Source organism: Lepidochelys kempii, chromosome 6 (assembly GCF_965140265.1).
Source record: "Lepidochelys kempii isolate rLepKem1 chromosome 6, rLepKem1.hap2, whole genome shotgun sequence".
In the NCBI taxonomy this organism is placed as follows: domain Eukaryota; kingdom Metazoa; phylum Chordata; order Testudines; family Cheloniidae; genus Lepidochelys; species Lepidochelys kempii.
The window spans coordinates 87,651,360-87,673,966 of record NC_133261.1 but is presented as its reverse complement, the minus strand read 5'-3'; the positions used below and the strand labels follow the sequence as shown (position 1 = coordinate 87,673,966).

The 22,607-nt window shown below is 40.8% G+C and overlaps 1 protein-coding gene across 16 annotated transcripts in view; it reads left to right on the top strand.

The window, feature by feature from the left end:
• Positions 1-22,607, top strand: part of RALGAPA1 (Ral GTPase activating protein catalytic subunit alpha 1) — a 231,449-nt gene that overhangs the window by 120,363 nt on the left and 88,479 nt on the right. For all 16 annotated transcript variants that reach the window (XR_012159487.1, XM_073349047.1, XM_073349045.1 and 13 more), the window contains 3 exons: positions 8,233-8,341; positions 21,414-21,524; positions 21,959-22,027. Coding sequence is in view for 15 of the 16 variants with exons in the window: in XM_073349047.1 (XP_073205148.1) it covers positions 8,233-8,341; positions 21,414-21,524; positions 21,959-22,027 (289 nt within the window). In the remaining variant the exon portion in view is untranslated. The remainder of the gene's footprint in view (positions 1-8,232; positions 8,342-21,413; positions 21,525-21,958; positions 22,028-22,607) is intronic.

Here is a 22,607-nt window from a genome sequence, read left to right as displayed (position 1 = left end):
AATGCCCCTCAATGATAAGAACACCAGATGCTAAATGTATTTGGGAGAAGGGCATATTGTTGATAGGTACTCAATTTGTAAGTCCTTCTCAAAAAGAACACAAAAAGCTAGGGAGCCACACTCACCAATGGGTTTATGGAAAGATCAATGCATCCCTCCTCAGATCCAGGAGCAACGAAGGCTGAAAACCTAGAGCAATTATCTTTTAAAAATACTCCCATCATCTCATCAGCGCACTGCTTTGATGTGCAAGTAACTAAGGGCATGCCTACAGCGGTGCAACTGTCCATATGTAGCTGTGCTGCTGCAGCACATCAGGTGAAGAAGCTCTGTGCTAGCAAGAGAGAGCTCTTCCATCGGCCTAATAAAACCACCTCCATGAATGGCAGAAGCTATGTCAGCAGGAGAAGCTCTCCCACCAACATAGTGCTGCGCACCAAGCGCTTATGTCGGTGTAACTTATGTCACTCGGGAGAAGGGGGGATACTCTCACCCCTGAGCAGCAGAAGTTATGCCAGCATAGGCTATAGTGTAAACATAGCCTAAGGATCTTCCTTTTCAGCTGATAATAGCTGTCCTAGCAGGGGAGGAAAGGAAGATTCTAACCCTAAAAAGTGTAAAACTCCACATTTACCCTTGGAGAAGAGTAATGCAAAGCCCAGAAAGGGTCCTTCTGCAACACATGCAGACTCTTGTCACCAATCCTTAGTACCAATCTCTTCAGTGCATAAGAAATTGCCCACACCAAAGCGCATAGTACTCACTATCCCTGTACCAACGCAGTCTGTTCACATACCTTTGGTACCAGAGTTTTTGGTACTGAGGACTTACATGGTACCTAGAGAGTAATCTGTCTCTTTGATAGTGGTCTCACTATTAGCATTCACTAAGGTACCCCATAGTGGTACTAACTGCTTATTAGACCCTGGTACAGAGCACACCTGCAGTACCAGCCAGAAGTTGCATAGAGGGTCTGTCTTGCATCTCTGTCACAATGTCTCCACTACTAAAGAAGGAGTGCTGCTTCTCCTTCTCAGCTTCTGATGATGGTGGAGAGCCCTCTCCCTCTCATTCCCTGGGAATTAAATACATACATCTCTGATAGGGAGTCTAGGTCTCATTATCATTACCCTTTTTCTGAAGTTCACATGAACCCTATTTCTTGGTATCTTCCACCATGGTCCCCTGGTCCCTATGCTTTACAGAACCCTTGGCCCTATTGGGCTCGATAAGGCTTTCAGTGTGCCAGTTGGTCAGCATTTGCAACATGTTCCAGACCTATATCTCCACTTCTATTGTCACAAAGAATAGCACTTTTAACTATTCAAGAACCAGATGCTTCTGCTGAACATCTAGACTAAGGCTCTGAAGAAGTTAAAATGATGATCTCATTATTCTAGCTCACATAACCTTGCCATCTCCTCATATGGCTATAGTTTTGTTAATGCCTTCTTCATAGCCAGAGGGCAAAGCATCTTTTTGGGCATTTCTCAGCAGAATGGCAGATGTGCTAGAGATCCTAGTAGAAGTTGTCAAAGGGAAGTCATACAAGCTCTGTGACATCTTGGATACAACCATGCCAGGTCGTCTAGTGATGCCTGCTAATGAAGGCACCTTGTGAAATTGCTCTGGCAGAAACTGGCCTCTCTAGCTTCAACTTGCAAGCATTTACAGCAACAATATCAAGTACCATCTACAGGTTTCATACAGTTTTATATACATCCTGCTCCAAGATTCTCATAGTGTTAGCAGTCCATGAAAAGATGAATCATCAAGGTCCTTCCAAATCTACCACTTGAGATAAGGCACTTAAGAAGTAGACTTAATTAAGTGCAAAAATTGCTTCTTTGCAAGCCTACAGATGAGAATAGCCAATTTGCTAGCATTACTGGCAACATTTGACTATTTGAATTATGATAACCTCTCCAAATTGCTAATAAAATCCCACAGGACTGCAGGGGAAAAAAAGATCTTACTCAGAAGACTAATGAGGCCTTGCATTCTTTAGGAGTGTATTCATCTGCTTTGAAGAGGAAAGCAGGTAGGCCTCAGTCTTACCTTACACACTCATATTACCCTCAATACAGACCACCTCAGCCCCCAAGAAAGCATCAGAAGTTCCAGAGGAAAAAACCATCAGCATCCTCTCTATCATCTTCACATTCATCTACATCCTAGAGGAAGAGAATTTGCCAAGAGCTATGTATGACTTCTAGTTGCTCACTCTGTTATTTCCCCCCTTTTGGAAACTCTCTTTTTTATTTTCATCGCATGTGGAGAACCATAACAGACCATGGGGCTATGGAGGTAGTAAAACCAGGATACTCCATTAAATACCTACCCTTTCCACTTGAATCTTCCCCCTCCTTCTCCAGGGGACCCCCTCCCCATTAGAGCATGCTGCATCAAGAAGTTGAGTCACTTGTAACTTTTGGTGCAATAAGAGATTCCAACAGAATTCAGAAGGAAAGGGGTTTACTCCCAATATTTTCTGATAGCAAAGGAAAAGGGGGTCTCCTGACTAATTCTGGATTTGAGACAGCTGAATACTTTCATCTGCAGATTCAAGTTAAAGATGGTAACCCTGGCCTCCATAATTCTCTCCCTAGATCCACAGGAGTCATACTCAGCTCTTGACCTTCAAGATTCCTACTTCTGTGTAGATGTCCATCATACCTACAGAAAATATCTAAGATTTCAAGTGGGCAGTTCCCATTATCAGTACCAGGAATTGCAATTTGGACTGTCAGGGACACCGAGGGCATTCACCAAATGCCTGGCTGTTGTAACAACCTACTTGAGTAATCGATGAGTCATACTTTACCCATAGATCAGTAACTGGCTCACCTGAGGCAAGTCTCCTCATTGACTCTTTTCAGCAGACTCTCCAGCTCTTTGCTTCCCTCAGGGATTCAGTGCAGTCCTATTCTTCCAGCTTCCACATATCTCCCCCACTGCGATCCAACCCCCTTCCTGCCTTTGAACTTCTATCTATCATACTGTACTCTTCCCCTTCCCTTGATGTACCTGTCAATTGCTACCCACTTCTCTCCTTCTCACCTTACTTATTTTGACTCTGTACTATCTCTTCATTGTCTTTCAATTTCCCACATTAGCCTTGCAACTGCAACTTTTCATGTTAACTTCCCATTCAATCATTTCTTCTCCCATTTCCTCTCCTTCATCTTCATGTTTAGCCTTCATCTCTGAGTCATGTCTTGCACATGTGAAAATGGCCACTCCTTGGACTTTATCTTCACTCAGCAATATTCCCTCCCTGACCTATCAATTGCTGAATTCTTTCTCTGACCACCATCTTCTCCTCTCCAGTGCCCTTGATTCTCTCCTTCATCCACACTGACTCTGTAATCAACTCCTTAGACTTCTCCTACCATAAAGTCCACCCTTCCAAACTCCTGTCCTGTCTTGTACCTCACATCTGTTCGCTCTACTCATGTGCTAAAGAAAATCAATGTAGATTTCTTCCACTAAGATTCGCCATCTCCTCTTTATTGCAAATATGAAGTATTAAAACATCCATGAGCAAGACCCAAAACACAAAACTAAACCCATGGCTTTGTCTTTTTGTTCTGTGTTTGTACAGTGGGGTACTGGTCCATGACTGAGACTCCTAGGTGCTATTATGATGCAAATAATAATAAATAGGATGTCTTAAAAATCATGAGATTTTTAAAAATACTGATCTGTGTTTGGTTTTGGTCTGTTTCTTGATTATTTTTTTTAACCTGTAGAGGGTAGCCCTAACCCACAATTTGTGTGTGCTAATTGCAGATTGAATTTTTAATCTGAAAAGTATATGCACTATTGCAGGTGTCCTTCCTTTTCCCCCGGCCTTCAACTGCTTGGCAGGGAACTCCACTTTTACCCTATTCTAGCCTCTGGGGTGAGGAATTGAGATTCTTGTAATTTTAAAAATCATTTATATAGCATCATAAATTAAGGTTTTTGTTTTTCTTGTTTTGGAAACTGTAGTTATGTATTTAATGTATCTTGGAAGGCAGTCCAGAAATCACAAATATCATATATTATATAGTTTTTATTGCAGGTAGCTGAGCATTCTTAGAATCTTGAGTTCTTCTTTTAATGTGTCAGTGTAGATCCTGCTGTAGGTGTGCATGTGCTTCATACACATGAGCTTGGACTCTTTTGAATAGCAGTGTTTGTCAGGGCTTCTCATGTGCCTTGTTTGAGGGCATAAAGGGCGGAGTGGCCACAACCCTCCTTCAGTTCCCTCTTACCACCTGTGGCCGCAAGACAGAACTCTGACTGTCTGACCCAATTCCAAGTCATGAAGAAATCTCTTTTCCCCTTATTGAGATTTTTTTTAGTTGGGCATTCTTCGCCCCTCCCTTCCCTCCCAAAGGAAGTGAATAAGCAAGGCGAGACCCTCCTATACATTCAGATATACCAGGGTGAAATACTTTGCACCAACCATTGGTAATGGCAGATTCTAAGCCAACGGGGTTTAAATGCTGTACTACTTGCAATGGTCTGATGCCCTTAATTGGTGGACACAGCAGATGCCTCTTCTGCCTTGGGGAAGGTAATATCCCTAACAAATTTTCATATGCCTGTCCTTCTCATCTCACACTGGAAAATCTTGAGACCAGGACTCAAACTACACTTCATGGAGCAATCCATGAAGTTGCATTTGATCCAGGCATTGAAACGTCCTCCAAACCAGAGCTGAGGTTTGCAAGTGCCTACATCTTTGATTCCAGAAGAGAGAAGAAATCTAAAAGGGTTCCAAGACCATCAACATCAGGGCTGGGTTTCCCGAAGCTGACCACATTGGCACCAACATCCGGGGAAAGTGATTTGACAAGTAAAGTACCAACACTGAGTGCAAATACAACTCAGAGTGGTCAAACAACCATCCTTCAAGGACTTGAGGCCAAGAGATAAGTGCTCAACTGTCTATGATGTTGAAGGCAAAGTCAGCGAAGAAGGCTTGAGCAACTGTCACACTGGTATAAATATTGACGGCAAGATCCAACCCAATACAGACCCTGGCACCAACCAGCAAGCCCTTTGACAACTCAGGTATGCCTTCAAGGAGACACCACCACCCTCCTCTTTTCACTGGCACCAGCAATATCCATGCTAGAATCCTAGCCTGTGACACTGCCATCCCCAGAGATACACTTTTCCTCACTGTCTCTGAGGAACCTGCTACAAGCAGGGAACCTTCTTCAAAGAGACAGGAGTGATACCCTAAAGAGAATGATTTTGAGGGCAGTGCTGAAGTCTTAAGTGTTTACACTCCAGTACCATCCTGTATGTCCTTCTGGTACCAGCCCCCTTAAAGACAAAATACCATTTTAGTCTTCTTTGTCATATCAAATTTCCTCCCAAAGGCAGGTTTGACAAGACACTTGAGAGCTACCTCAAAATCATCCCAGAGTTGACCTTTGGAAGCCATCTTGCCCCTTTCTATTGAGCATGATTGGAGATTATGGCCAACACAGGAGTGCTGGACATCACCACCCATTCCTCTTCTGGAACTCTTCTCGCAGGAGCCTATTACTAAAAGTGGCCTCAGTGCTTCATCTAGGAGCCATAGAAGAGGTTCTGCAGAAGTTCAGAGAGAGAGAGAGAGAGGCAGGCGTCTATTCCTGGTATTTTCTTACTCCACAGAAGAAAGGGGATCTTCATCCTATCATAGACCTGAAGAAACTGACAGATACATATACTGCCTGAGATTCAGGATGGTAACACTTAACTCCATTATCCAGTCATTGCAGGCTCAGGAGTAGTTAATGGCTCTTGACTTATAGAAAACATACTTCCACACTGCCATCCACCTTGCCTGCAGGAAGTACCTGAGATTTACGGTGGGGCCAAGCCATTATCAGTACACGGGACTGCCCTTTGGACTCTCTGCAGCACCGAGAGTCTTTACAAAAGTGCCTCATTGTACATGCACACCTAAGGAAAAAAATCATCCATGTATATCCATATCTAGACGACTAGCTGATCAGAAGCAGATCACATAAGGAAGTTCTCTGACAAACCTCAACTATGTGCTACCTCTGTTTGCCAGCTGGGCCTCCTGGCAAACTACAAGAAATCATCTCATGATAGAATTCATATGGGCCAGGATAGATTCCATAAGGGTGAGGGCATGCTTATCTTAGGACTGAATCCTCTCACTGGAGTTGTTAATAAACATGGTGGTATTGCACCTGGCTGTAACAGTATGGCCTTGCCTCACATTATTAGGCCATATGTCTGTATGTACATATGGGACATTGCTTGCCAGACTTCATCTCACACCTCTACAGCTCTGGCTCAGATCAGTGTACTCTCCTGCGAAGAATCAGATGAGCGAGAGCTTCAATTCTATCTTGTGTCTTTGCAGTGCTGATTTGGTACCTGCATCCCAACAGTGTTTAAAAATGGGGTACTGTCTGTGACCCATCACCACCCAAGGCATTAATCACAGAAGCATGTGGAACAGGCTGAGAATCCCACCTGAATCATCTGCAAATACAAGAGATGTGGTCCTCAGAGGATGTAAAATGACATACATGAGGGGGTACCTGCTCTGAAGCAATAACTGCCAGAAAACAATAACTCTGGAACTGGTGCTACCTGCATGACATGCCCACTAGCCATGCACCTCTTGGGAGCGAACAGTGACTTGACAGACTTTCTAAGTAGACAATCTCTCACCAGCCATGAGTGGACACTGCTGAAATCCATCACCTACTTGATATTCCACCAATGGGAGGATCCAGTGATAGACCTGTTTGCCACCAAGAACAACATCAATTGCCTAGACTTCTGTTCCACAGGAGACATGAGCCTGGGATGCTTGCTGGACACCCATCTGCATTGAAATTGGGACATTCTTTATGCCTTCCCACTGATTCTCCTAATCTCCAGGTTGATTGCTACAGGCAGATGAGACTAGGCCAGGCTTATTCTCATAGCTCGTTACTGGCTGAGACATTTCGGGCTGATGGACCTGTAGCAGATGTTCATGCAACCACTGATCAGGCTCCCAGATTGCCCAGACCTGTTTTTCCAAGATCAGGGTCAAAAATTGCACCCAGAACTGAAACTGTTGCCACTGTTGGCGAGGATGTTGGCTGGCTGAGCGCCTGGAAAGAACCGCACCTCACATGTTCAGGAAATCCTAATACAAAGCAGAAAACTGTTCATGAGACATACATCTTCAAATAGAACAGACTCGCGGTGGCCAAAACCCACTGCAGCCACTCCGATATTGAGGATTCTGGACTATTTGCTGTAACTAACACTCTGGGCTTCCATTTAGTTCAGTCAAGGTTCATGTTGCAGCAGTATCTTCCTCTAATACAGTCATTCTCAGTCCTCTCTCATCCAACAGTATTCAGATTCCTTAAGGGTTTTCTACATGCATATTCATCATTTAGAGTATCTACTCTAGCACAGGAAATCAACATTGTCTTTCTAAAGCCCCTCTTGGGGCGCTCCATCTATCATCTTAGACTATAAATAGTCTTTCTAGTAGTTGTCACCTCAGAAGAATGAGCAAGCTTCAGGCACTTGTGGTAGAGCCCCCATGCACTTTGTTTCAACAAACAAGATTGTACTGAGACCTCTTGCAAAATTTATCCCCAAAGTGGTTTCTAAGTTCCACTTAAACCAGTCAATCAACTTACTTGTGTTCTTCTGAAAGCCACATTCCATACAAGCGGAGAAGAAACTTCACACCCTAGAAATATCCAGACCTCTTCAATACTGCATCAACAGGACCAAATCTATTGTGGCTATTGTTGACTGCTCCAAAGGATCAGGCCATTGTGTCACAAAGACTTACAAAATGGGTAAGTCATTATCTCACTGTAGTACCAGTTAGCTGCTGTACCTCTCCCACCAACTACTAAGGCCCTTTCCACCAGTGCCCATGTAGTATCCTTGGCTTGTTTCCAAAACATACAGATATCAGGAATTTGAAAGGCTTTCATCCCCGCGTTAGGAGCTTTTGGCTAACACAAGCTTTCTAGGGAGTGTTGTGGCCACTCTGCTATTTATGCTCTTATACAGGAGCATGAGAAAGCAGAGGATGCATGTGCAGTCCCAACGGACACTGCTATTCAAAAGATTGTGAGCTCATGCGCATAGAGAGAACCACACTGACTGCAACATCTCAAAAAACTACAGTTAATGCAGGGTAAGTAACCATTCCTTATCTGTTTTTTGTTATCTAACCTTGTTTTGCAGATGTGTTGCTCTTTGCAGCCTTGGCATTTGGATCTGTGAGGAACTGGTTCATGAATCACATCATCCTCAGATCAAGGAAGCACTGAATGTGATTTGTGTCTCTTTGAAGGTAAGAGACTAGGTGTACTGCAATCTGTTACAACTTAAATTAAAAATGATTTACATCAAAGTCCAGTGTGCAAATTAACTAGTTAATCCTCAACTCTGAATTTGTCAAGTGTCATTTTACAGATGATGAGAGTGAGATACAAGTTAAGTGACTTGCCCTACGCAGTTTAGTGATTTAGTGTCAGACAGGGTTACATACAGAAGTCCCTGGCTTCCAGTCCTGTGTTCACTCTGAAGCAAAAGAATTAATTCATTTTAAAGATGAAACTAACATTTTTATTACCTGCCAAAGCAAGTCATTGCTTAATATCTAAAGGCCAGATTGTGTGCTGAAGGGGAAGGCACAAGGAGTATCCCTTCCTTACACACCTGCACAAGTGCCAGTCACATTTATAGTCCCTGCGGACTGAGCCTCAGGAACTTCTTCTTCATAGTGCAAGCCACCCTAAATGGAGCAGAGGAGGCAGAACAATAGCTCTGTCTCTGCTCTTGACCAGTCAGCAACTCTGATGAGATGTGCAAGCAGAGTATGCTGTACCATCCTAAGGGATGTGTTACCTGTGCACTTGAGAGCTCCAAGAGGTATTATGCCTTTCTGGGGCAAAGTGCCTCTCAGAGCTCACATTGGGGCAGTGCAGCACAACGTATAATATGAACCTAAAGCAGGTTACAACTTTGCACTGTTGTAGTTTATGATGAAATCATCTATAGGAAAGGAATAACAGAACTCTAATTTTGGCAAAAAAGTAAAGGAAGAAATTGATTTTACTACTGTCTTACTTTAGAATATATTTGTAAAATTATCAAGTACATTTTGTTAATGATGAGGAATTTTACAGTTTGTTCACAAAGTTTTTCACTTCCCCCTCAATATGATCTGGGTAATTTATAAAACTAAAACTTTTACAATTTTAGGTTGTGTGGATGTTTGTTATAAAAACCTCTAGATTTTCATGTGTTCTGGATAGCCAGGTGGGGTGAAGGATTATTGTCCATGGGATTGCTATTTTGGCATTTGTTCACTCATTTGTACCTTATTTAGACATGGGTGCTATACACAAATATTTTGAAAAGCACTATATTCAAATATAGCTAGTAGCAATTGTGGACCAATATCACCGCAGTACTACTTGATGGAGGAGATTTATTGTGGAGTGATCTTGTCCTTTCCTTTGGGAGTGGTAGGACCCTCATTATTCTGAAACAGCCTTAAGTTTCTGTAGTGATCATTAAGGCTACGATTTAGTCACTGAAAAAAGAACAATGAATACTTGTGGCACCTTAGAGACTAACACTTAGTCACTGGTATTTTTAGTAAAAGTCATGGGCAATAACCAAAAAGTCACAGTCAGTGACATGTCCATGACTTTACTAAAAATACCCCTAACTCAGTCTTAGATGCTGGGGGGATGCTGCTCCGGGGCAGCCTGGGACTAGTTGCCTGGTTGGGCAGCCCTGGGGTCAGCTGCAAAAGTCACAGAAGTCATGGAAAGTCACGGCTTCTGTGACCTCTGTGAAAGACTTGCAGCCTTAATGATGGTATTCTATAGCTTCCTTGACAATCTTGTCCATTGCCAAGCTTGTTCTTTAGCCAATCTTCCTTCTCCCCCCCCCCTTCCAACTCAAATATGTAAACTATATTTTTCCCTATTAAAAACCATTCCTTACTATTCTGTCATTTATTGAATAATCAGAATACCTGGCTCCTACCCACTTCATAGCATCTTTATTACCTAAACATTTTGCAGACTGGTATATTTCTCAACAGCATGCTCTGTTTTCTTAACCTTTCCTAATAAGTCTTATTTTCAAAACCTTTCTTAATTTTCCTTATTCTCACCTGAACTCTCTACAGATAGTCTTTTTTGTCTGTGGTAAACAGAATGGTGGTGCACCTTTGGAGGCTAACCCTTGCCAAGTGGAGCTAAATAATTCTGATGTTTTCAGCACTGTTCTTTTAGTAATTAAACACCATATTGCCATTGCCTATTTTGCCACATCACGTTTTAGGTGTGACACCTTCTCAGTGACCTGATAGTCTCTCCAGTATCCTATAGCTTGTACATTTGATGGTTTGAGCCAATTTCTGTGTGAATTTGATATTAGACAAATGTCACAATTGATTTTAACTCATCTCTCCAATTTATCAAACTTGTGCAATATTTTAATCCTGTCATCCAAAATAATTTGTTTTCCCGTTTGTTCTCCCATTCTTTTTATTAACAATTATTTTAAACCAGTATCTTGTAATAAGTGCACTTAAGTATGGACTAGTTGGTGCTTGAATTGAAAAACACTGCTGCAAGTTGGCAAAAACTTTGGAGCATGCCACCTTTTCTGTCACCTTGAACACTGGGGTAAAATATTTGCAAATGTACTGTCTAATATGAAAAGTTCTTAAATACAGTTTTGCGTCATGGAGAAACAAGCCAGATGTAGATTGGTACATCAATAATGTCTTGGCTTCCACATCGTCAAGGATTTGGACTCCCAGAGTGGGTTATTTTCTTGTTGGGAGAGGAATGAATGGCTACAGATACAGGAAGCTGTATTTCTAGTCTAAAGTATTGACAAGTACAGTATGTACACCATTGAACAGGAGTGTAGATGTCATAAGCAAATTGCTTGCTTATAACTCGGATGCAGAAACTCATTCAGAACTCCAGCCAATAAGCTATGTCCAACTGTAGCCAGCAGTTTTTCTGTAAACACTATGAAGATGCTGCTGTCTCTCTTAACCACACTGAAAGTCTCAGCATGAAAGATGCTAATTGGCCATCTGTACCACTGCAGCTAGAGGTTATGTACGACTCAATAATATTTTGGGCTTGGAGTGACTTCAAAGCCTTCCAAAAAATACCTGTTGCTGACACCAGTTATCAGAAATGGGTTCAGCTGAACCAGTGTTGAATGTATCATACAGTGTGAGGCTTAAGGAACTCAATATATTTAGTTTATTGAAGAGATGGTTAAGAGGTGGCTTGGTCACTGTGCATAAGTGCTTACACATGGAAAAAATGTATCTGATAGCGAGGGGACTTTTCAACCTTGCTGGCAAAGGCACAACAAGATCCAAGGGCTGGAAGTTGAAGCTAGACAAATTCAGCTCTGAAATAAAATGCAATTTCCTGGCTGAGAGAGCACTTGAACATTGGAACAGCTTACCAGGGTGGTGGTGGACTCACCATGGCTTGGAGTCTTGAAGACAAGATTAGATTATTATTTTTTTTAATCAGATGTGCTTTAATTCTGTTTCTTGGATAAATTGTATTGCCTGTATGTGTGCAGGGGGTTGGGCTGGGTGGTCATGGTGCTCCCTTCTGGCCTTAAAATCTGTGACTGAGTGCCCCCTGTTCATCCCCTTTCTTCCTGGGCAGTGGGGAGAACAGGATTGCTTGCATTGCCTGCAGCATACTCTTAGCACTTGCAACTCTGCATTAAAGCAATAACCATAATTAAATCTCATGCTTCAGGGCTTCAGTCAGTTGCCAGCAGAGGTCAGGAAGGATTCTTAAATTCAATAATCTGGACATTCAGGATGTCCATACAGTCCCCAAGTTCCTCCACCCCACTGTCTGTCCCACATAGTATTAATGAGTTTCTTGATGGGTAGTCATGCAGGTTTTTAAAGATACTTCCAGCAGTCTGGATTTAATTTCAAATTCTGTAAGCCAGTTGTCAAGCTTTCAGGGTTTTTTTATGTTAAGGTACTATGAAGGTCACCCAGGCACATAAGTAGAGAATCTGTAGTCTGCTTATTGTACTCTCAACCACTTCTGCATTATTGTTTAGCAGATCAGAAGAGATTATTTCATCAGGAATAGAAGAGAGTTCTGTTTTAGACTTAACCTCTGAAGCTTCTCCTGCAGATTTTAAATTTTCTTTTGCAAATGTCTGCCTTCTTTCAGTCAAATGCAAAAAGGTGGCAGAATCTGTAGCCACTTATAAACAAAAGTGCAAAACTAAATAGTTTGAGAGACAGAAGAAGAGAAGTAACTGCTTATATCTGCTCGCTCATTTGGATCCCTCTGACTCACAAGAGTCATCCACGAGATCTCTTGATTCTGATGCAGATAAAGAAAATTAAAGTTTGCAATCAGCACCTTTTCTTGTGCTTCATCAAAGTGTATAACTTCACCCATTCTTCCCAGTCATATTGAAGATATGAAAAATTCAAAATGCAGCATCTGTGGCGGTAAGAAGCTGGCCCAGGATACAGCTTCCTCTCAGAGCATCTGCTGTTTTACTTATGCCACATGAAATGTCTAACTCCTTGTTTTATTGTGCACTGTAATTTCCTTTTCATATTGTTTCCAAAAAGCCATTGTGACAACCATAATTTATTTTACTACTTTTTTCTTTTGCAATGTAGTTCTTTTCTGTCATGAATATTTTGCTATTCAGAAAGTTACAGCTACCCTAAATTCCTCTTCCTCTTAATTCTCTACCTGTATTCCCTTACCGACTCTTAACTTTCATTTTTAAGTCTGCCTTTTTGAAGTTTGTAAGGTATAGCATTCCAACAAGGAGTCATAGAACAGGACTAATGACCTCATGGGATCTCCTGGAAATCAAAGATGCTGTCTCTCTAAGCGTCTTTTACAACCTGGGGTAATTGACCCTAGGTTCAGTTCAGAGCTGGATGCGTAACCACATGGAAGTGCATCCCCTGAATTTGAGAGAAGGTGTATTCTAGTTCACTGGTAAGTAAAAGGAAAGTAAATGAAAGATCTAAACCTATCTGATAGCCTTCTGACAGTGTTGGAAACCTATGCTAAATGACTGTTCCCCTCCATACTGCAAAAAAAAATAAGCACAGTGAGCCTGGGGTTTTTTCCTAGTTGTAAAGAACATAGGCCATTTAGGCTTTTGAGTGACTTAGATTGACCAAATGTATTACAAAAGTTAGCATTGCTAAGAGATACTTAAAGCAGCTTTTTGTATATAGGCAAAGGGTTATTAGGCTATAATATTGTCTTAGCTGCTACCCTATTCCTTAGGCTATTATTCGAGTGTCATAATTAACTGAGTCTTATGGTGAGCCAACCAGGAGTCGAATTGTTGGAATTTTTGAGAAATAAACCTTTTTAAATGTGTTTTTGAATAGTGTATATCGGACCTGTAACCTGAAGAAAAATCTGGTCCAGTTTGTACTCTGCCAGCACAATTGCAAATGTCTGCTTTCAGCCAAAGGAAAAAGAGGATGTCTCCAATTAGGAGTTACTGTTAATAGATCAGAGGTGAAGTTTCTTGCTAAGGAAAAAGCAGTGGTTCTTGTTGCTATTCAAACTAATTGAATTTGAGTGCTTTGTTTAGGGAACTATTAAAGTTCCCTAAACTAAGCTTCAGAGACTTATGCCCAAGAAGAAACCCATTGTTAGAACTGCTATCATTGTCTCACGGAGGTCCCAAGGTAGAGCAACAGGAGAGAAACAATCAGTTTATATTGGGACAAAAAATATTTTTAAGTGCAAATTTTCTTTTAGTCACAGTTCCAACTAGTGACATTTACATCCAACGCTTCCATTCTTATTCCAGACAATTTTAGTCGTGCGGTCAACCATCACTCTTTGCTCTCTGATGTTGAACTCGCTGCATTAGTAATAAACTCTCTGTAATATAAAAATAGAGTACTCAGTCAGTGCTTGGATGAGGCACATAAGAGAGTAAGGCCTTGTCTACGCAACAGGGAAAAGTCGATCTAAGCTACGCAATTTGAGTTACGTGAATAGCGTAACTCAAGTCGACATAGCTTAGATCTACTTACTATGGGGTCCACACTACGCGATGTCAATGGGAGACGCTCTCCCATTGACTCCTTACTCTTCTCAATCCGGTGGCGTACAGGAGTCGACGGGAGAGTGATCTGAGGTAGATTTAGCAGGTCTTCACTAGACCCGCTAAATTGACCGTCGATCACCACACATCAATTCCCCAGTAAGTGTAGACAAGCCCTGAGTAAGAAAACTGAAGAGTGAAAAAGTTAAAAGGATTTAATATGCAATGTAAGGAAAAGGTACAAGAATTATTAACAGACTTGGACAGACTCAGGTGATCTAGAAAATAACTTGAGGTGGTGATGATGAAGCAGAAATTGAGGAAGGGAACCTAGATAAACAAGATTATTTAGAAGAAGCTAACCAAGTAAGATCTCTTGATTCTCAGGCAGGATGATGAGCAGTTCATCATATTGCTGCAGTCTATAAGTATTTGAAGTTTATTAAAAATGTCAAAATCCTCTAAAATAAATCCTTTAAAATAAAATTCCTCTGAAGGAAATTTCACACAAAGCTGTCTTACAGGTACAGCAAGGGGAAGGTGGGGGGAATATGGAACAAAACGCTACTCGCCACCCTTCTGCCTGGCAAAGTGTGGCAAGGTGGGGAGTGGAGGAGAAAGCAGAAGTAAAATTTCAAATAAATTAGAGTGCTAAGCATATGCATAGAATGCCTTGTTGCTTTGTTAGAAAGTTATGGTGGTGAAAATATTAGTGTTATGGAATCATTCACGTACCACACAGGAAAGGTGTGTAAAAAAAAAAAAAAAAAAAAAAAACCAGTCATGATGGTAATTAAGTCCTTGTTAACATATAACTAATACATGATTTAGCTTAATTTCCAGTGCAAGTCACAGTGATACTCTAAGTAATGACCAAGAAAATTCACATGTGGTCAGGTCAATAGGAGGAAGTTACCTCAGACTATTGAATATAAAGCCAAAAAATTATAGTGGTACTAGTGTGACAAAGTTCCTCCTCTGCCTTGGTGGTTCCTGTGCTTTTTGGCAGACTTGCTCACCTCAGAGGTTCACGGCAGCCCTCAGTTTGGCTTCCTTCTGCTAGAGGCTCAAACCTGCCGTTCACTCAGCTAACCTCATCACTGGCCAGCATGGGGGAAACTGAGAATAATCTCTGCAGTCTCTGATGTCCCACCTAGAGGGTCGGGAACAGGCCAGATCCCTTTCCAAATTAGACCTTCCTTTCTGGTGTTGCTCACAGACCAGGTCAAGTCCTCCTGTGTCCGATCAGGAGTTGGGGGGATGTGGGGAACCTGGGCCCACCCTCTACACCAGGTTCCAGCCCAGGGCCCTGTGGATAGCAGCTGTCTACAATATCTCCTGTATCAGCTGCATGACAGCTACAGCTCCCTGGGCTACTTCCCTGTGGCCTCCCCCCAGCACCTTCTTTATCCTCACTGTAGGATCTTCCTCCTGAAGACTGATCATGCTTGTACTCCTCAGTCCTCTAGCAGCATGTCTTCTCGCTCCTTGCATGCCCGCCATTAACTGATGGGAGGTCCTTTTTAAACCAGGTGTCCTGATTAGTCTACCTGCCATAATTGATTCTCGTATGTTCTTAATTAGCTTCAGGTGTCTTACTTAGCTTGCTTGTCTTAATTGGTTCTAGCAGGTTCCTGATTGCTCTAGTGCAGCCCCTGCTCTGGTTACTCAGGGAACAGAAAACTATTCATCAAGTGGCCAGTATATTTGCCTTCGACCAGACTCCTGTACCCCACTGGTCTGGGTCTGTCACACTAGATACAAGAAAACAGAAGTGGCATTTCCATCAAATTCAGTTAGATGGCCAAGATTGGCAAAAACACAGATTAGAATCATAGAATATCAGGGTTGGAAGGGACATCAGGAGGTCATCTAGTCCAACCCCCTGTTCAAAGCAGGACCAATCCCCAATTTTTGCCCCAGATCCCTAAATGGCCCCCTCAAGGATTGAACTCACAACCCTGGGTTTAGCAGGCCAATGCTCAAACCACTAGAGCTATCCCTCCCCCATTAGATACCATTCCCAAATTTCCTGATGTTGACTGTAATCCTAACCATGTGTTTTAACTAAATTTAAAAGCTATAGTCTTTTATAATTGGATACCAAGGTTCAAAGAGCAACTGTAGAATTCTTTGAAACAATTATTTTTTAAATTACATTTGGCTATTGTTGGATCATAGGAACTTCCATGCTGTGAAACTAAGGGTATCCAATAAACAGAAATAATAAAAATCAAATGTAATAAATTCAAATTTTAGGTTGTGAAACATCAAAATACGTAATTCTAAACATACTGGGAAACTTGAGCACTACACTTATAACTTTTATGTTTCACAGTCTTGTGGGATAATAAAAGAAAAGTGGAATAAAAGTTCTTTCCTCTTGACCCCTACTGCTTAGGTAAAAATTCAAAAGGTCAAAGAACAAAAGTGGAAAATGTTTGATATTTTAAAACCACAATGACATACGAGTATCAGAGGGGTAGCCATGTTAGTCTGGATCTGTAAAAGCAGCGAAGAGTCCTGTGGCATCTTCTAGACTAACAGACGTACTGGAGCATGAGCTTTCGTGAGCGAATACCCACTTCGTCAGATGCATGTAGTGGAAATTTCCAGAGGCAGGTATAAATATGCAAGCAAGAATCAGGCTAGGGATAACAAGGTTAGTTCAAAGAAGAAAAGGAGGACTTGTGGCACCTTAGAGACTAACCAATTTATTTGAGCATGAGCTTTCGTGAGCTACAGCTCACTTCATCAGATGTTTACCGTGGAAACTGCAGCAGACTTTATATACACACAGAAATCATGAAACAATACCTCCTCCCACCCTTACCAGCAGGACAGTGGGGTGGGAGGAGGTATTGTTTCATGATTTCTGTGTGTATATAAAGTCTGCTGCAGTTTCCACGGTAAACATCTGATGAAGTGAGCTGTAGCTCACGAAAGCTCATGCTCAAATAAATTGGTTAGTCTCTAAGGTGCCACAAGTCCTCCTTTTCTTTTTGCGAATACAGACTAACACGGCTGTTCCTCTGAAACCTAAGGTTAGTTCAATCAGGGAGGATGAGGCCCTCTTCTAGCAGTTGAGGTGTGAACACCGAGGGAGGAGAAACTGCTTCTGTAGTTGGCTAGCCATTCACCGTCTTTGTTTAATCCTGAGCTGATGGTGTCAAAATTGCAAATGAACTGAAGCTCAGCAGCTTCTCTTTGAAGTCTGGTCCTGAAATTTTTTTGCTGCAGGATGGCTACCTTTAAATCTGCTATTGGGTGTCCAGGGAAATTGAAGTTTTCTCCTACAGATTTTTGTATATTGCCATTCCTAATATCTGATGTGTGTACATTTATCCTTTTATGTAGGGACTGTCCAGTTTGGCCGATGTACATAGCAGAGGGGTGTTGCTGGCACATGATGACGTATATTACATTGGTGGACGGGCAGGTGAATGAACCGGTGATGGTGTGGCTGATCTGGTTAGGTCCTGTGATGGTGTCGCTGGTGTAGATATGTGGGCAGAGTTGGCATCGAGGATTGTTGCATGGATTGGTTCCTGAGTTAGTTACTATGGTGTGGTGTGTCGTTGCTGGTGAGAATATGGTTCAGGTTGGCAGGTTGTCTGTGGGCGAGGACTGGCCTGCCTCCCAAGGCCTGTGAAAGTGAGGGATCGTTGTCCAGGATGGGTTGTAGAAGACTGATGATGCGTTGGAGAGGTTTTAGCTGAGGACTGTATGTGATGGCCAGTGGAGTTCTGTTGGTTTCAGAATGACATACAAAGTTCACCTGGTGGAACTGATGATCAAATTAAAATTAACATGCATTAAGATGATGTAATCCTTACTTTTATAATGTTTTAAATTATTTTAGCTTTATTCTAAAATTATAAGTTTATAAACAGCTTTATTATTAAAATTATTGTTAATTTATGAATAATGTAAAGACAACTGATTGATCCTAAAGTTCTCTAGCGTAGGTCTCCCCTCCAGACTACGGTGTTACAATGTCCCCCCCGTCCCCCCTTATTCGAAAGAGGGGAGGGATACGTAAGGAACATAGGCTGTATATGGACTTAGGCCTGTGAGTGACTTTGTTTGACCAAATATATAACAAAGGTTAGCATTGCTAAGAGATGCTTAAAGCAGTTTTTTGTACATAGGCAAAGGGTTATTAGGATAAAGGCTGTATAGTTGTCCTAGCCACTACCCCACTTCTTAAACTATTTTCCCAGTGTCAGAATTAACTCACTGTCATGAGAATGTGTGGAAATGAGTGAATGCATATCCTTGAATAAGTCGTTAATTATATTTAAACAATCAAGACATTTGAATCTGGGGCCTAAAGTGGAAGCTTGCCTAACAGTTTCTTATCACATGACAACTTCTTGTGTGCTGATTTCAGGAGACCTCTGTTTGCATTTAGTAATGATTTGGGTTACAATCTATACATCCTAGTCTGGAAACCTTCCATGTAACTCCAAGACAAAGGTGTCAAGTCATTAGTCCCTGATGATCTATACCAGCCTGGAACTGCTAATTAAGCAAGAGTATCTATTAGGGCAGAGTAGAGGAATCCTTGATCCCTACAAAAGATGCTTACCATTTGCAGAAAAAAGGGGGGTAACTTTCTCTCACACCAACAAGATACCTGAGCTGTATCCTGCTCTATTCTGTGGACTGGCCACCCAGGGAAGGAGAAGTGAAGAGCACTGGAACAACTAAGCCAAGTCTGAAGTATAACCAAGAGAGGTAAAGATCACAGCCCCACTGCATGCAAAAGCACAGATCACATCTTGTCAACAAAGATACCGGTAAATATCAACTAGGACCAACCACTTGAGTTAGAGACTATAAAGAGAAGAAAGTGTGAAGATCCTTCTGTAGAACAATTAGAGCGCCCTCAAATCATTCCAGTGCCCACCAGCGCGTGCGTGTGTGTATGTATACATATGTTTTTGTGTTTTAAGTGTTGATACAGTGAGGGATCCCTGGGTTAAACCAGTGTCGTTCTAAAGCTGCTGTTAGTCTGGAGTTTTAGAAAATATTTGGTGTTTGTGCCAGACTTTCAGCAAACTATAGACAATGTTTATATAGGGAGGGAAATATATTAGACAAACCAAGATTAATATAATCCTTGTGAACAGCAAAGTTTAATGGGAGACAGGTAGCCAAAAGGGAGGCTACCAGGAAATTATTTTGAATTGTATGTCTTTAGAATCAAGACAAAATAACAGCTGTTACTTTCAGCAGACTTTGAGTTATTTAAGCAAGTTAAAGTAAAGGGATTCTCCCATCAACCTTTCTGTAAAATCTTGAGGATTGTTTTTCTTAACTTAGTATTATTTCATTACTAATTGGCAAGCCAGATAAGTCAGACCATTGACTTATAGATTGTATTCCAACTGTAATATCAGTTTGACCATTGTATTGTATTCCTTGTAAATTGTCAGGAGAACCAACTTCACCTAGCTAGTGGCATATTTCGTTTAAAGTAATATTTGTTCTGTAACTTTCTGCTTAATCTTTTAATAAATGTATAAAAGACACTCTGAACTGATTTATTTTCTAAATCTTCAACATTAAACAACTATGAAGGAGAAAAATGTAAAATCCTTAAGTCATGTCTGAGCTCATTCTGTATGTCAGTAACATAAACTACAGCCCTGTTATTTCTATATAGTTCATCCATGAATCACTTAAAATGATTTTCTGGGTGATCTGTGATTCAGAGATAATATGGATTAGAGTACTCGGTTTAATTAAGGATGCAGAAAGTTTATATTGTTGAGTAAGAATTCCTTTGCGTGCTTTTTCCTGTGTATTATGTATAAATGTTTTTCTTCTGTGCAGTTTATGCTCTCTGTAAATGGTTGTCTACAGTTGCATTCGTGTTAATAACACTGTGCTTTTTGTGTATATCTAGCTTAGGTTTGGGGAGAGAGGGGTATGTTAGAATTCAGAATGAAATTGACTCTTAAATTTCCAAAGCCTGTGTCCGCAGTTAATAGTTTAAGGAACAGTAAAATGTATAGGAAGGGAAATAGCCTAACATGGTTCTCAGTCTCAATCCTTCCCATACCATCAGATGTCGCCTAGGCTAGGGTACAAGTAAGGGTCTGCTGTCCTTGTGTATCCTGGTCAGCTGTTTGCATCTCCTTTATGTTGTGAAGTCCCTGAAGTTTTTTCCTCATTGAGTATTTTTCGATGAAGAGATTCTAACGTTATCTGCTTCAACACATGCCACTTTAACTATGTAAAAGATTTGGAAAACATCCTTTATACCTGAGTGTCCTAAATAAAAGAAATACTTATTCATTATGTTGTACTTTTTTCTTTATAGTCACCTGAGGTTTTTTTTTAAAAAAAAAAAAAAAATACATTTCTCCCCTGCCTCTCAATACCCCATCTTACATTTTTACCTGTTCTCTCTCTCATCTCTCAGTATCCCTGAGTTCCTTTTGAAACTGTCTGCTCAGCACCATTTGGTTCCCTCCACTCTCTCCCTCTTCTGATAGTCTTCCCATTTGCTACTCTAGGTCCTGCTTTTTTTTTTACCTGAGCTCTCTGTCTTTGCTTCCTTGTTTAAAGCTTTCCTTGTCAGCCCTGCTGTCCTGGTACTCTGAAAACTGGCTTCCCAACTGTTCATAAAAAGTCTGTTCAATCCATGCCACCACCTCTCCAACAAAAGGAAAATGAATGTTCTGTAAATCTGAATCTTTTCTCTCTTCATCTACCAGTTTACTTGCATGATCCTGTTGCTTACTGAGTATCTGAGGGGTAGCCGTGTTAGTCTGTATCCACAGAAATAACGAGGAGTCTGGTGGCGCCTTAAAGACGAACAGATTTATTTGGGTATAAGCTTTCGTGGGTAAAAACACCCATTTCATGCATCTGAAGAGTGGGGTTTTTACCCACGAAAGCTTACTGCTTCATTCATTTTTGGTTTTGACAGAATCTCTAAGAAGTCGCAGCTACTTGTCATCTGCTTCAATTCTGAACTAGGGACTATTAGCCAGCCTAAATATAAATCTTAAGGTTTTTTCCCTTTGATGTGCAGCCCATGGGTCTTTTCTTCCTCTCCTATGAAATCAAGTGACTCCATTTATGTCTCTGATCATAAAGTAATTCATGTTAAATTGAAGATCAGTAAGTATAAAGCAATGGACTCATTCCACAGGTCCTGCTAATCTCTTTCTAAATCTGTAATACTATTAATGAGATGTTTGTCCATCATATTCAGTGTGTCATAGCTTGAAACCATGGAGAGTCATAAAGTAATTATCACTCATTTCTCTTTTTTACAGTTTCCAAATAAAACAGTTGCACATGTTGCCTGCAATATGCTTAACATGCTGATTCATTATGTATATAGGCTTCAAACATACCAAGCTGATTCACCTTTAAAAATTATTCAAGTAAGTAATTACAAAATGTTTTAAACAATTTGCAGTTTTCTAGGGATTCTAGGAAATCATATAATTGAAATTGAAGTAGCAAACTGAAGATTGTGATGTGAATGTTTTTATAGATGTTAAGTATAAAGCGTGCTTTTAGTCAAATTAAGTTTGCTGCCCTCATGGATGTACTAGGTAGGTGGAGGAAGGCCTCTGTTACCTCCTTGCACACCTGCATGAGGCACATATAACTTAGCCCCTAATGTTCATTAGGTTGTGTCTTTTTGAAGTTCAATAAAAATAGTTTTACAAGCAACAACCCAACTGAATGCTACAGTTTGACATAATTTTAGAAGAATTTCGCCATAGGTATGGTATTGTATCACATTTGCCTGATGAGATATTTAAGTTTAAAAGAACTGTAACTTTTAAAGAAAACTACTTATTGTCCACAGATCCTGATAGCAACTATTACTCAGCTTTTACCCAATACAGAAGCTTCCTCTTATGAACAGGACAAAAGGGTAATTAGACATTAATCATGCTTTTTTTATATGCTACTGTTAATATAACTATGGAATTGCCAGTCATGGCTCCATGATTACGGTTGACTTTTGCCTTAAGGATTCAGACTCTTTGTATGTAAAATATAGTATATTCTCCGCAAAATTACAGCATTTATTCTTTGAGAATAAAATGAGTTTTCTCAGAATTTACAAGTAGAGCTATTAGAGTTAAAATTAATCTTAAAATTTTTCCATTAATAAACTTAGCACCCTGTGTCAGGCCTTTTCTTCTTGTCCCTAAAGATCCTAATACTGGAGTATTGTAGACTTTTCAAACTTTCTATATAGTTAATGTATTGAAACCTTGTGCATAGACTACGTTTGAAGACCACTTTAGGATTAATTATCATTTTGTATTGCTACCAAGAACAATTTAAAGTGCATTCTTTAGGAGTAGCACATAATTCTTCATTAATTCTCTGAAGATGGCAATCTCCTGTTGTTCTGAGTGGGCCTGAGGCCCTTAACAAAGATGGCCTCTGCTTTCATTCAGCTGCTCGTCAGTGCTCCTTTCTGCCTCTTCATAACATAGGGGATT